At 49.7% G+C, this 14,894-nt stretch overlaps 2 protein-coding genes across 2 annotated transcripts in view; both read right to left on the reverse strand.

Annotated features, from left to right (window-relative positions):
• SRMS (src-related kinase lacking C-terminal regulatory tyrosine and N-terminal myristylation sites) overlaps positions 1-4,323 on the reverse strand; it is a 39,357-nt gene extending 35,034 nt beyond the window's left edge. The window contains exon 1 of the mRNA XM_033153736.1: positions 3,804-4,323. Within this exon, the coding sequence (XP_033009627.1) occupies positions 3,804-4,159 (356 nt within the window). The 5' untranslated portion in view covers positions 4,160-4,323. The remainder of the gene's footprint in view (positions 1-3,803) is intronic.
• A 6,786-nt stretch (positions 4,324-11,109) lies between these two features.
• The window catches only part of LOC117049096 (peroxidasin homolog), a 55,978-nt gene continuing 52,193 nt past the window's right edge, over positions 11,110-14,894 (reverse strand). Inside the window, exons 21-23 of the mRNA XM_033153737.1 lie at positions 13,759-13,852; positions 12,196-12,315; positions 11,110-11,382 (exon numbers count right to left, since the gene is read on the reverse strand). Of these exons, the coding sequence (XP_033009628.1) occupies positions 12,217-12,315; positions 13,759-13,852 (193 nt within the window). The 3' untranslated portion in view covers positions 11,110-11,382; positions 12,196-12,216. The remainder of the gene's footprint in view (positions 11,383-12,195; positions 12,316-13,758; positions 13,853-14,894) is intronic.

The raw sequence follows: 14,894 nt of genomic DNA on the forward strand, positions 1-14,894 counted from the left end.
CAAAATGGCTCACATTCTCCTTTCCCTTCCTCCCCCACAACAAACACTCTGTGAGGGGAGTGGGGCTGAGAGACTTCAAAGAAGTGTGACTAGCTCAAGGTCACCCAGCAGCTGCATGTGGAGGAGCGGGGAAGTGAACCCAGTTCACCAGATTACGAGTCTGCCACTCTTAACCACTACACCACACTGACAATTCCTGGAGAGGGATAATGCAGCGGTTGATGCACTAAATGCCCCGCAGGTGTCCTACCTAGAAAAAACGGAACATCCTGTCCCTTCCCCACCCCCAGCAAGAGCATGGCGGTCATTGGGGGCACCATGATTTTGGGCTGAGATCTCTCCCCCACCCCCCACATATTTTAGGGTCTGTGATCTCGCACGGGTCATGTGACTTGTGCAGGAGCGAGGCCGGCAAAACTTGCGCCCCAGTTTTGAGGCTCAACATGTTGGAGTATGGGCCTAGCCAGGATGTATGTTCTCTGCAATGGTCAGTGAGTTAAGTATTTTTATTTATTTATTTGATATGGGGTGGGGGGGGCAGGCAGCACCTACACCGTTATGTGGAGGAGACCACTGCCGGCATGTTACAACTTTGCTGAGGGAATTGCATTTGGCTCAGGCCAAGCTAAGAGCATCTTAAACTGCCTTATGCAGAGTCAGACCACTGGTCCATTTTGGCTCTTCTTGCAGTTGTTGGTATCTAAGTCCCTATGCAGCTCAGGACCAGCTTCTCCTCCTCATTTTACCCTCACAACAACCCTGTGAGGTAGGACAGGTTGAGAGGCAGTGACTGGCCCAAGGTCACCCAGTGAGCTGTATGGCCATGTGGGGATTTGTACCCAAGTCTCAGTCTGACACTCTAACCACTTCCCCACACTGGCTTTGACCTCTGGTCTCCTTCCCTCCACCCCACATGGAGTGCTGCTGGGGGAAGAGGGGCCAGGACTCAGGAACAAGGCAGCACTGCCTTTCGCCCCCTGTGTCCCCCTCAATGGGCATGTGCCAAAAATGGGGGACTCAGTTGCTCCTGACACACAATTCTCTAGTCATCCGACCTGTGCATGCTCAGAGCAGTTTCCACGTGCTGTTCGCTCAGAATGTGACACCCTCTGACCTAACTCTTTACCACCAGGTGTGTTTACTGAGCGACGAGAGAAAAGCACACTGCACATGCTCAGGGGCACTGTGTCCTTGGCGATTCCTTTCCACGTGACAGGGCCCCAACTCTGGCGCAACCCAAGGAGCTCAAATGTTCTAGGGACGGTCTCTCTGGCAAATGCCACTTACGAGCCAGGATGAGTTCTTGCCGCATCCTGTTGGCTTCATCTAGCGACCCACCAGCCCACCAACCCTGGAACCCAAATTCTGTCCCTCTGTGCAAAAGCCCTAATTTCACCTGCCGGGTGCGAGGAAAGGCAGGACTGGAAACAGGTGTGTCAATTCTAGGAGCCACAACAACACGGCTTTGATCTACAGGATAATTTGCACAGCACTTTCTAGTATGTGTGTGGGATCGACGGCACGGCTTCTGAATCCTTCTGATGTTAGGTTCAGAGATGGAGCATTATTGATTGCCTACTACACGTTAAAAGAGAACGATATGAAAATGACATGCAGGTTGTAAAGGGAAAAGTACCCCTGACGGTAAGGTCCAGTCGTGGACGACGCTGGGGTTGTGGTGCTCATCTCACTCTATAGGCCGAGGGAGCCGGCGTTTGTCTGCAGACAGCTTCCAGGTCATGTGGCCAGCATGACTAAGCTGCTTCTGGCGAACCAGAGAAGCACACGGAAATGCCGTTTACCTTCCCGCTGGAGTGGTACCTATTTATCTACTTGCACTTTGACGTGCTTTCGAACTGCTAGGTTGGCAGGAGCTGGGATCGAGGAATGGGAGCTCACCCCGTCGCGGGGATTTGAACTACCAGCCTTCTGATCAGCAAGCCCTAGGCTCTATGGTTTAGACCGCAGCGCCTATGCAGATGGCACTTAATGCCAAATAAAATGCCAAGATCTATAAAACCATGTCCGGTAAATGTTGGAAATGTAAACATACCGAAGGGTCTTTTTTCTCTCTCCATACATGGTGGTTGTGTGAAAAAGTGAAGGGTTTAGGGGAAATGGCACACAATGAAATGAAGAAAATGTTAAAATTGGTTGCTACCAACAAAACGTGAAGCTTTCCTTCTAGCGATAGTAGGGGCGGGTGTCCCACAAAGAGGATGATTGAACTATTCATGTACGCAACAACAACAACAGAAAATGGAAAGAAGGAGAAGTTCCAACCAAGGAAGAACGGCTCTTAAAACTAATGGACACTCTAAAACTGTGAAATCAACAGCAAGGGTGAGAGGTCAAAATTATGAACTTTTTTTTATTGAAGAGTGGAGACCCCCTTTGGGTTATCTGAGGGAGTATCATGGTCAAATTAAGTCGAAATTTAAGCAGCTGAAGGGAACGGACAACAATTGTAATAGAGGAAATAAGTATGAGATATAAATATGCTGCACAATGCAGCAGGAAAAAGGGTGTGAATAAAAACATCATGGAGGTCATGGTGGGAAGTCAAACCCTTAAGAGAAATATGTATGAAAGTTGAAGTTAAAATTTCTGAAATTTAATACAAATGTCAATAAAAAAGGAGAGATGGAGCATTATTTGAACATGGGTTTCAGTGCGGCTTACGCTTGCTTTCAGTGTAAATGTCCCAGCCTCAGAAGACGTGAGGTAACAGTGAAAGCAGTGACTGACTTTCGGGCTTGGGAATTTGTGTGGGCTGGAGTGGGTTAAAAAGGATGTATTTTGTTTTATTTCCCCATCTATATGTGGCTAAAACGGTTGTATCTGGACATTGGCGTTAATGAAAGTTAAAAATAAAAATTAGGAGGTTAGAGGTGGGGAAATTAGCTGAAAATTTTGAGACATCAAAGTGATGTGCATAAAACAATTAAGAATACAAGTCTGCAAAGCCAGTATACATAGCTACATTATTTATTTTAGGGGAAAAAAAGCTTAGAAATGATTATTTGAATAAATATTGTAACATTTAGTGTCAACCTTAGGAGGTAGTCATTGGTTTTTGCTATATTCTTTTGAAATACCGTATGTTAATTATATGTTTTAGAAGTATATTGGTTAGGATGATAGTTTATAGAAACTGCTAGAGAATGTTAAAGAAATGAAATTCAGACGGGGGGGGGGCGGGCGAGGGAAGTCACCCAATAATGTGAAGAACAAGTTATGTATGTAAGAAGAACCTATTGTTTTCTATTTATTTGTTATTCTCTTCCTTTTATTTTTAATTTTTTATCTTTTGTAGGAAATGTAATATGATGTTATCGTTTTTAAATCTTACAAAATCAATAAAAAAAATTTATTTATTTTTTTAAAAATAGAAATGTTGCCTGATCTGTTAACTCTTCTCACACCCAACAGCTCACAAAAATCTTAGAATCACACATACAGCTGCAGAATGGGAAGGGACCCTGAGGGTGCTGCAATGCAGGAATCCTGACCACGGCATTCCTTGGGTGGGCTCGAACCACCAACCTTTAACACCCAGATGCACTGGCGTACTGTGCCACTTATGCTAGGGAAGGTTCTCCACCAGTGCCCTTCTGGAGATACTAGGGTAAGATACTTTCTCCTGTTCTTGTTGCTTCTTCCTCACCCCCCCCAAAAAAGCCCACACTCCCCCATACCACGCTGCACAGACAGAACCCACACCATTCTGGAAGCTTTCTCAAACATCTGGACGGTGCTTGCGAGACAGCTGGCACCCCCCCCCCCAAGACTTGGATACTCACGGCTGCTGTGCAGACGGTTCCTGGCTGAGCTTGCTGATGTAGTTGGCCGGGACGTATCCTATTACTGGGTCCCCCGAGAGCCGCCTTGCTAAGACATACCCTCCCTCTTCTTTGAGGACGCAGAGCTTCTCTCCTCTGTTGACGCTCAGCTCATCTGCACTCCTGGCCGTGAAGTCGTAGAGCACCCCAAAGAGGGAGAAAGCGGGTTCCTCGGGGTCGGGATCCAGTGTGGGGTGTAGGGATCCGGAGACCGGCTCCCAAAACTCCAAAGGGCAACTGTTGGGAACCCTGTGGGGCAAAAATTTGTTCCAGAAGGTACTGAGGAAAGCAAAATGTTTCCTGATGAACTGGTCCATCCCCTTCCTTTTTTTATTTTTTGGAGAATTTCTCAAGGAGGGTTTAGCTTTGCTATTCCAAAGGGCTTCTCAAAGAAGGTGGCACAGCCTTCATCCCTGCCCTCTTCTTCATCTGCTGCCTGTATCCAGGGACGCAATGAGCTCCCCCGCTCCCCCAAACCGATAAGAAGCAGTATGAGATGCCGGCTTGGCGCTGGCACATATGAGTATGCTTCTAGGCTCCTGGGAACGCCCGAAAGTGAGACCTGACAATCTGGTGTAACTTGTTCACTGCAAGCTGGAATCATGGGTTCAGGCCTGCCAGCACATCCGTTGAGGGCAGTTGCAGCTGGAACTCACTTAATTACCGGCTTTGCTCATGCTCTGAGCTGCACTCAAATTAGCACTCATTTCCACGGTGTTGCGCAGAGTGTGTTTAAATTCACTTCTCTTTTGGCATGGCGCCAGCTGCGTCATTTTCAAAGCAGAATTCGAGGGCAAACTCAAATTCTGTAAATTCTAAGAAGCTTGGCCTCGAGAGACATAAACAGCATCTTAAGTGTTATCGCACATCCTGCCTGCTCTAATTTTTGTCAGTGTGGTGGTATTATACTACATGCCCTAAACATAGTCTCCAGGTATGCGTACCTGTGCACAAATGGACAGCATCTCCAAAGAACTATGAGCAGGGCTGCGTGGATGAAGTGTGGAGAATATTCTGTTATACAAATTCTAGGTGTTTTTACGCTTGCGTGCTTTGGCTCCTGTCACACAGCATCATGGGCTTCGGAGTCCGTCGGAGACTGTAAAGCTCATGATGCAGTGTGAGCGTACACACATTTGGAACATATAAAATCTCAGCAATATGTGTTCTCGCCCCCCCCCCTGCTGTGTACTTAGGTCACACTTCCAAATGTCATGTGAGCTTTCCATTACTCAGAAGTTACATTGCGTTCAATGGGATTTACTCCCTAATAAGCTGGTAGTGCCACCCTATAGATGCCCACTCGGAAGCAATTGTGCCGCAGGGGCTTTCTACAAGGAAAGTTGGCCTAAGCCAACAAAAATAAACCAATGGCCCATTTTTGTTGACTATGGCCTCTAACTACCCCCTGATACCCCCCAAAATATCAGGATGGATAAAAGAAAGAACTTCTTTACACGGGACATAGTTAAAACTTTGGAACTCACTGCCAAAGGTCATCAACTTGGTTGGCTTTAAAAGAAGATTGGAGAAATTCATGGAGAAGAGGGCAATTCATCTATGGCATGAGTAGGCAACCTAAGGCCCGGGGGCCGGATCCAGCCCAAATCACCTTCTAAATCCGGCTCGCAGACGGTCTGGGAATCAGCGTGTTTTTAAGTGAGTAGAATGTGTCCTTTTATTTAAAATGCATCTCTGGGTTATTTGTGGGGCCTGCCTGGTGTTTTTACGTGAGTAGAATGTGTGCTTTTATTTAAAATGCATCTCTGGGTTATTTGCGGGGCATAGGAATCCATTCATTTTTTTCTTCTTCAAAATAGACTGTGGCCCCACACAAGGTCCGAGGGACATTGGACCGGCCCCCTGCTGGAAAAGTTTGCTGACGCCCGGTCTATGATCTGCCTCCATGCTCAGCGGCAGCAACACCAGTTTATGGAAACTACAGGAGAGGAGAGGGTTCTTATGGTCGAATCCTGCTTGCTTGTTGGCCACTGTGAGAACAGGATGCTGGACTAGATGGGCCAAAGGCACGATTCAGTAAGACTCGTCATTATGTTCCGATGTTCACCTATTAGAGAACACGATCTCATGGTGGGAGAGAGTTTTTGCAGACCTCGCCCATGCCTCTTGTGGGACGTCTGTTTATAATCTGAGGATTGGGGTGTGTGTGCTCGAACCACCGAGCTAGCTGAGTGTGCAATTTTCACAGCTTTGCTCTGCAAAACTGTAACAGATCCTTTTAAGAAGAAGGCTGCAAGAAATTTGCTCAAAGTACACACAGAGGCACCACACACAGAAATCTATTTTTCTCCACATATAGTTTTATTTCCAATAATGCAGAAATCCAGATTTCTTTTTAAAAGCTTTCTTTTTGTCAATCACCTTACCATGGGTCCAACTTTGGGTTTCTGGCTGAAGGAAACTGGAGGGTGGAATCAGAGAGGTGCTGAATTGCTAAGCTAAACAAATTACACCTACGGGTTTCTTGGTTTGAAACCTTGGCACAAGCAAAGAAAAAAACCCAACCCGTGCACGTGTTGCGTCTAACAAATAATTATGTGCAGAGTAGTGAGATATCTCCATGGCTTCGGCCATCTCTCTCCTGGGAGGAGGGTGCACCTGGTATTTTGCCTGGCACAATCCTACACTCCCTGCTCCCTAACAGGAAGTGATCGCATACTAGAAGAAGCAGCAGTAGCAGCAGCAGCAGCAGGGATGTAACAGGAAATGGACTGCGGTTCTAAGATCACCCAATTCCTCTTGACCCCGTCCAGCCACTCAGAAGAGACTAGAATTTGTGGATAGGCTCCACCTCCATAGCCACTCCCTGCTGGCAGTGTCTCCAGAAATGCCAGAATCAGGGGCGTCGCAGGGGGGGGGGCGGAGGGGGCTGGGGGCCCCGGGCAGCGCCCCTGCTGGGGGTGACACATCGGGGCGGCCCCGCCCACTGGGCTTTTTAAAAACTTGTTTTATTTATTTATTTTTTAAGAATTCTTTTTAGGCTATTTTTGGCACTGCCGGGGTGGAGCCGCAGGGGCGACCAGCGAGGAGGGGTGTCACCCCCCCTCGCTGGCCGCCCCTGCGGCTCCGCCCCAGTAGTGCCGAAAATAGCCCCCCCTTCCAGCGGCGCAGCTCAACATGGAGGCAAGGGGCGGGCCAGCGAGGTGGGGTGTCACCCCCTCCTCGCTGGCCCGCCCCTTGCCGGGCATGGAGAGGGGCGGGCCAGCGAGGAGGGACACCCCTCCTCGCTGGCCCGTCCCTCTCCCTGCCCCAACTTGCGCTCCGCCAAGGGAGCCCAGGCGGCGGATTTGGGAGTCTTTGCAGCCCACAAAGACTCCCGAATCCGTCGCCCAGCACCCCTTCGTGCAGCAGCTGCTCACACAGGCATGAGCAGCCGCGGCATGAAGGGGTGCCGCCGCTGGGCGGCGGCTTCGGGAGTCTTCCGAATCCGCCGTCCGGCACCCCCGGGGGCGGGACGTTGCGCACACACCGCGATGCCCCACCCTCAGGGGTGCCTCTTGGCTTCCCGCCCCCGGCAGCCAAGGGGCTAAGAATGCCCCTGGCCAGAATTTGTGCCCATGTGCAAGAATCAAGGAATACTTAACACAAGGGCTATTTGTCTTGGGAAAGAGGTGCCGGAACTCACCATGAACGCGTCCCTTGTTCTCTTATAAGTCTCGAATTGTAGGGGAATGAACTCAGTAGGAACACGTTAAGGTAACCGGGAAAGGACAAATCAGCAATCCATAAGCTCAATGCTTTTAGCACCACCGCTTGCATTCCCTTTTAGCTGAAGAGTCAAAGGCAACCTGAACCCAAGAATTACATGGAGCATCATAAACTAACACAGTGGATGGAGCATAGCACCATTTTTTTAAAAAAGGAATAGCACCTCAAAATAGACAGAGCACCACAAGTCCAGGTCAAACCCTGGTTTTGTATTTGCAAGATAAGCTTCAGAGTAAACTCGCAATTGCAATAAATACAGAGGAGGTGTCGAACTGGTTGGAGCTTCAGCAGCAAAGTGGCACAAGGGGTTAGAGTGTCTTGCAGCTAACCAGAAGGTTGGTGGTTTGAGCCCACCCAGGGACGGCTGAGGGCAAGGTCCCTGCATTGCAGGGAGTTGTGACCCACGGGGTCCCTTCCAATTCTATGGTAAAAGAGGCCCACAGATTTGCCTCTGGGCCACCTAGCGGGATGCAGATCCTGCCTCTTGGGTAGCTTCCATGGCACGATGCCAAAGTTATGGCTTCTTTTCCCCAGCCACCGCGGAGAGTATTTCTGAGATGGTGCTTAGCGATCCCTAGCTACCAGGCAGACCCGCAATGCTCAGGATTATTTCTGGTAAACCACGACAACTTCATGGTTTAACTCTGTAGCATCAGCATGGGCTTAGGGTGTTGATGACCCAGGGAATCCCTAAATTTGAGCATTGGCTGCTGGTGCTAAGAGAGAAGAAGACAACTTGCTCATGTTCCTATAGGATGGGGGAATGATGTAGCAGGTGGGGTAGGGGGAAATCGGTCCCTGCTTCCATGTGCTTTCGACTCAGGTTTCCTAATCACCACCCGTCTGCAGCAGGCCAGGGCAGGCTGAGGGCTCTTCCAGGTGACCTGTTTATTGAGCATCCATCCTGACTTGTTTGCAGGGAGATTAGACCAAGCCTCTGTACACATTATTAGCTTAAATGCAGCTGGGATGCATCTTTATCTCAATTTGGATCAAAGGTGGTGGTGGGGGAAGTATAGGGTTGCCATGTGTCCTCTTTTTCCAGGACACATCCTCTTTTTCAGGGGCAAAATTTCTGTCCGGGTAAATTTTTTAAAATTTGCCAAAATGTCTCTGGCTATACTTTCTGGATGAGACATAGACATAGCTGGTGGTTGAAGACTTGCTTTCCTCTTCCGTTCTCCTGCCCCCCTCAGCAATATATCACAGCTTCTATAGCCTACATATAGTAAAGGTAAAGGTAAAGGGACCCCTGACCATTAGGTCTAGTCACGGACAACTCTGGGGTTGCGGTGCTCATCTCGCTTTATTGGCCAAGGGAGCCGGCGTACAGCTTCTGGGTCATGTGGCCAGCATGACTAAGCCACTTCTGGAGAAACCAGAGCAGTGCACGGAAACGGCGTTTACCTTCCCGCCGGAGTGGTACCTATTTATCTACTTGCACTTTGACGTGCTTTCAAACTGCTAGGTTGGCAGGAGCAGGGACTGAGCAACGGGAGCTCACCCTGTCGCAGGGATTTGAACTGCCGACCTTCTGATCTGCAAGCCCTAGGATCTGTGGTTTAACCCACAGCGCCACCCATGTCCCTTATATATAGTAGGGGTATTTAAAATGAGGGTCATCCTAGCATCCTCTTTTTTGCTTGTCGAAATATGGCAACCCTAAAGACAGCAAAATGCAGTATTTCATAAGGAATGGCAGGAAGGGATTGCTGTCAAGGTCATGTGCATACTGCTTCCCAAACCAGTGGTGGGAGCGCACTGCTTGCAGAGTGAACAGGACTGTGTCCATAGCTCAGATGTTGGTTGTTGGCACCTGTCTGTCTGATGTTGGCTATTTAATGCTCTTTCACTCCAGGGAGATGAGACAATGCTGGCTCCTTAATACGCATTTGCTCCAGTTTGCTTGTGGGGAGGTTAGATGGCGCCGACGCAAAGCCAGCGTTATCCCTCACCTTCCGGTGCATAGAATCATAGAATTGTAGAGTTGGAAGGGACATCTCCAGGCAGGGCTGAGAGAGACTCCTACCTGAAAACTGGAGAGCCACTGCCAGTCAGCACAGATCTAGAGGGACCAATGGTCTACGGCAGCTTCCCATGTTGTGCCAGAGCTCCCAATCAACTTTGATTATTCAATCTGAACTTGCCAGTATGTGAATGAAACAGCAACAGTCTGGAAGCACCCTGAGATTGTTTGGGCAGGATCCTGGGCACCTGAAAGGAAACCAGACCTGCATCAAAGAACAGTCTGCAGAGGTGCTATGCTAGTGAGAATCCTGCTCACCGCACCACTGGCGATGTGCTTTCCATGTGCCAGCTGGCTAAAAGCCTCCTGGAAGTTTTGGAGAGGGTGGAAGTGTCTTTTGTCAAAAAGGGCAGAAGCAGCTGTTGGAGTGTAGCCCAAGGAGAAGCACGTTCAGCATCTGCTCAAGTATCCAAGTGTGCACCCACCCGGTTGGGGCGTTTCTTTCAAAATTTCACCCGTAGCTTTGGAGCAATTGTTGAGAAGCAGGAGCCTAAGGGAGAGTTCAGCCCACCTCTTCCCGGCTGTGCTTTTCAACCCGGCTGGCTTTGCACCTGGCATGGCAGGGGGCCGTTTCCGACAGACGTGCCCCTTCTTGTTGGATGCTGCAGCCTGCTGTCGAAAGTTCTTCTCGGTTCATCGGTTGCTCGGAGATTCAGATTTTTTTTCTTTTTCACAGGCACGTGTGCACAGCAAACGTTGGCTTTGCTCGGGCCCCAGGTGGGTCTTTGAAGAAGGCGCTTTGTGACGGCGCCTCTGCGGAAGGTTGAACCGGGCAGGATGTCTTGCAAAAAACGGGAAGGAGAGCTTCCCCAGGTGACAGGATTTCTTCTGAAGCAGCATTCACCATTCTTAGCCAAGTGCTTTAAAAAGAGGAAGTGTTGCCCAAGGACAGTGGTGGCGAACCTTTTAGAGACTGAGTGCCCAAACTGGAAACCAAAACCCACTCATTTATCGCAAAGTGCCCAGAGTTGTTGAGATTTTTGGGGGAAGCTGCTGACCAAAATTTTGGAGCTTTTTTTTGGGGGGGGGGGTCTCACACAAAAGTTGCTTTGCTTTTTTGGGGGGGGGTTCCCCCAAGTTGCTGAGCTTTTTGGGGGAGAGAGAGAGAACAGAAATAAATGATGAATAATACCTTCGCGGGAACTAACGTGCAGCACCGACATCATCGTCTGCCAAAGCGCCAAAAAAAACCCTAGCACAATAAGGGTTTGAAAACGAACGCTGTTACGCCCAATCAGAAACAGCCACTGACGCAGCAAATTGAAAAGCTGAGCAATTGCCGAACACAATCTCCGGCTAACAGCAAAAAAAGAAAAAGAAAGAAAGAAGGAAGGAAGGAAAGGTTCCGGTTTTTAACAGCAGACACAAGTTGTAGCCGGGGGGGGGGGGAGAGAAAAAATTGGGAAAAAACAACAACAGCACGGGTGGGCCGATGGCGCTTGTGCCAGCAGTGAGGGCTCTGCGTGCCAGGTCTGGCACGTGTGCCACAGGTTCGCCACCACTGCCCTAGGAGATTCCAGAAGGAAAGTGCTCTGGAAAGTGTAGATGTCGAGAACATGTCATTCCTTGATGAGGCAAGGGGAAGTAAGGGAATCTGGGGAGTCTGTGGCTTATCAGTGCAGTGGGCCAGGGGTTCAGAGAAGCACAATGGTCCAGAGGAGCATGACCAGATTTCGACGAATCCTCGGTCATAACGATGCTGAAAGTGAGGGTCTCAATTGAAGGGAAACGGGCTTTTCTTGGGGGGAACAGCTAGTGCATCTTGACGACAGTTCGCGAAACAGCCTGAGGAGGACAAAACAGGGCAGAGGTGCATTAAAACTGAAGCGAGGGAGTTCTTTTCAGATGGCACAGTAAGTTCTGATTGTGGAGCAATGGGCTGGTTCCTTGCAGGATGGGAAAACCTGCATTTGCACAGGTTCCCGCTCTGCTGAAGCTGACAGCCAGAACCTTTTGCACTGGGGAGACCCACAGGACACCTAAATATGATGCTGCAGTTAATTTAGATGATCTCCCAAATATTAAATTATGTTAATTAAATGTTAATTGTATTTCAAGAAATACCAAGACCATTGGCCAGAACGCTGGCAGGGGTACACCTCACTGATCAACCGCAAATAATTTTGCCTGGAGATTTTTTTGCTTGCATCCCTGGAAATATTTTTTATTTCTCCCACACTCCCCAGTTAAGAAAAGCTGAAAATTCAGGGGAAGATGGCTGAGCCCGAGAAGCGTCCTACTGCACCAGACCAAATAGCTCAGTCAGTAGAGCATGAGGCTTTTAATCTCAGGGTTGTGGGTTCGAGCCCCACGTTGGGCGAAAGATTCCTGAATTGCAGTGGGTTGGACTAGATGACCCTCATGGTCCCTTCCAACTCTACAGTTCTAGGATTCTATGAAATGCCTGTCTAGGCCATCATTCCTTCTCCAGTGGCCAGTCAGGTGCCTCTGAGAAACCTCTGGGAAACCCATAAACAAGGCAGAAAGGGTGACAAGAACTCAGGTTTGCTACCGCAGAAGGTGCTCTCCAAACTCCAGCTGCCTTCAGCAACTGCCCCATAACACACACACACTTTCACCATGGATTTTTCTCCTCACATTAGCACCGTGCAGAGTGGGTCATCTTTTCCTCAACGCGGCTCCACTCTTCTGCTGCCAGCCATATCTGGCTGCGGTGCTTCTTTGATGCTGTCTCAGCTGACTTTCCAAGCCGTTAACCTGACAGCGGAGGAAACAAGAGGGTTCGTTAACGGATTAGCAACTGCATTCAGAGATGAGGATGCAATCTGTGGCCCTCCAGAGATTGTTGGTCTAGGTTTGGCACCAGCTTGGCTGCAGGAGTTGCCAGAAGGAGGCATGCAAGGCACCACCCAACTGCCTTAGGGACTCTGCTCTGGATTTGTGGGGAGTAGGGTTTACTCCCCAGTCTTTCCTCTGCCCAAAGATCTCCCACCAGGAAGCAGAGGTTAAGGACCATTTTCCTTCTCCTAGATCAGGGGTGGCCAACTCCCAAGAGACTGCAATCTACTCACAGAGTTAAAAACTGGCAGTGATCTACCCCCTTTTTGGGGGTTCAGGTCAAAGTTGTTGAGCTTTTTTTAGGTCAAAGTTGTTTTTTCAGGTAAAATGTTGAACTTTCTTTAGGGGAGTTACAGGTGGGTAGCCGTGGTGGTCTGCCATAGTCGAAACAAAATAGAAAATTCTTTCCAGTAGCACCTTAGAGACCAACTGAGTTTGTTCTTGGTATGAGCTTTCGTGTGCATGCACACTTTCTTTAGGGGAGCCACAGTTGTTCAGCCAATGATCTACCAGTGATCTACTGCAGGCGTCCAGTGATCTACCATTAGATCACGATCTGCCTCTTGGACATACCTGTCCTAGATGGACTACCTTCCCAGGTTGATGAGCTCCATCCAGGACCGGTGCTAGGCTTTCTTGTGCCCTAGGCGAGACCACCTTCTGGCACCCCCCGCCCCCCGCCAAAGCCTGCTTTAGCAGGAGGTGGGGGTGGTGGAGAGGCAAGCAGCAGTTTCTCCGCTGTAGCAGAGAAGCTGCTGCTCTCCCATCCCGCCCCCCCGCCAAAGCCTGCTTTAGCAGGAGCCGGGGGGGTGTTGTAGGGGGCAAGCAGCACCTCTCCGCTACAGTGGAGAAGCTGCTGCTAGCCCTCCCCGCCCCCCCGCCCAAGCCTGGCCAGCGCCCCCTCCATTTTGGCGCCCTAGGCAATTGCCTAGTTCGTCTTAATGGACGCGCCGGCCCTGGCTCCATCTGACCCCCCACTTCCCTCTGCAGCGCAGGCATAAACCAACTTCTTGACTGTTGGACCCACACTTGGTGTTGTCCACTCAATCCACTGGAGCCTGTCTTCGCATGCAGGGGAAGTCTCTAACTCACTGAGGGTTTGAGACCCATCAGCTACCTTCACCTGGTTTAGCCGGCCAGTCAAAGCCATATTCCGTGGTGTGTGCCACTGTTGCCTGCTGACAGCTTCCAGGAGCCACAGGCGAGAGCTGAGCGCAGGGGGAGGGGGACAAAGGTGGGCAAACTGCCCCAGAAAAAGCACGGCATGCCCCCACCAGAGGTACCACCCCTCCCCTAACACCCCATACGCTCCAAGAAAAGAATGCATTTTAAATGTTTGGTGGGTACACAGCCAAAGTCTACCTTTCTCTGAAGAGAGGAGATGGTTTTTTCCAGTTCAATTACTAATGCCTCGAGGTCCTCCTCTGAGGGGGGGTTCTGAGAAGGTTCCTCCGGCCTGCGAGAAAAGGTAGAAAAAAGAGGCGGGGTTTCATTTGAGGGGCGTGTCCAGGCGACTGCTCTCTCCTGCTATGAGCAAGGCAAAGGGATGCTGAGGTTGGGCAGGACGTGAAATCGGCTTTCTTCAAATTTTGAACCTCCACTGGAGGATAATCCTGTCTTCTCCTTCCTTGCCCTGTACCCCACCACCTGCCGCCCATTGTCCCGGGAAGCACGATAAGGTGTTGGTTGGGTCCAACATACAAGGTCCAAAAGTTCAAAACCTTGAACACCTGCCTGCTTTCCAAGAAATCTGGTGCAGTATTATCAGAGCAGGCACAACTTTGGCATTTTATGCAGCAGCAGCAAGAAAAAGGGATTTGGGGCATAATATTCAGATTTCAGATTGGGAAAGGTTATGGAAAACAGCCCCTTCATGGATCACTGCCTTGTCGTGGCGAAGGGGCTTGAATTACTCAGGGAAGCTATGGACAGGTCAAGATGGACAGGTCATAGTAGAGAGTTTGGACCAAACGTGATCCACCTGGAGTAGGAACTGGCAACCCACTCCAGTATCCCTGCCAAGAAAACTCCATGGACAAAGAAAACAGGCATATAAAAGATATGACGCTGGAAGATGAGCCCCTCAGGTCGGAAGGCGTCCAACATGCTACTGGGGAAGAGCGGAGGACAAGTACAAGTAGATCCAGAGCTGATGAAGCGGCTGGGCCAAAGCCGAAAGGACGCTTGGTTGCGGATATGCCTGGAAGCGAAAGGAAAGTCCAATGCTGTAAAATTATGGTGCTGGAGGAGACTCTTGAGAGTCCCATGGACTGCAAGAAGATCAAACCTATCCATTCTCAAAGAAATCAGCCCTGAGTGCTCACTAGAAGGACAGATCCTGAAGTTGAGGCTCCAGTACTTTGGCCACCTCATGAGAAGAGAAGACTCCCTAGAAAAGACCCTGATGTTGGGAAAGATGGAGGGCACAAGGAGAAGGGGACGACAGAGGATGAGGTGGTTGGACAGTGTTCTCGAAGCTACTAACATGAGTTTGGCCA

Source organism: Lacerta agilis, chromosome 6 (assembly GCF_009819535.1).
Source record: "Lacerta agilis isolate rLacAgi1 chromosome 6, rLacAgi1.pri, whole genome shotgun sequence".
NCBI classification, from domain to species: domain Eukaryota; kingdom Metazoa; phylum Chordata; class Lepidosauria; order Squamata; family Lacertidae; genus Lacerta; species Lacerta agilis.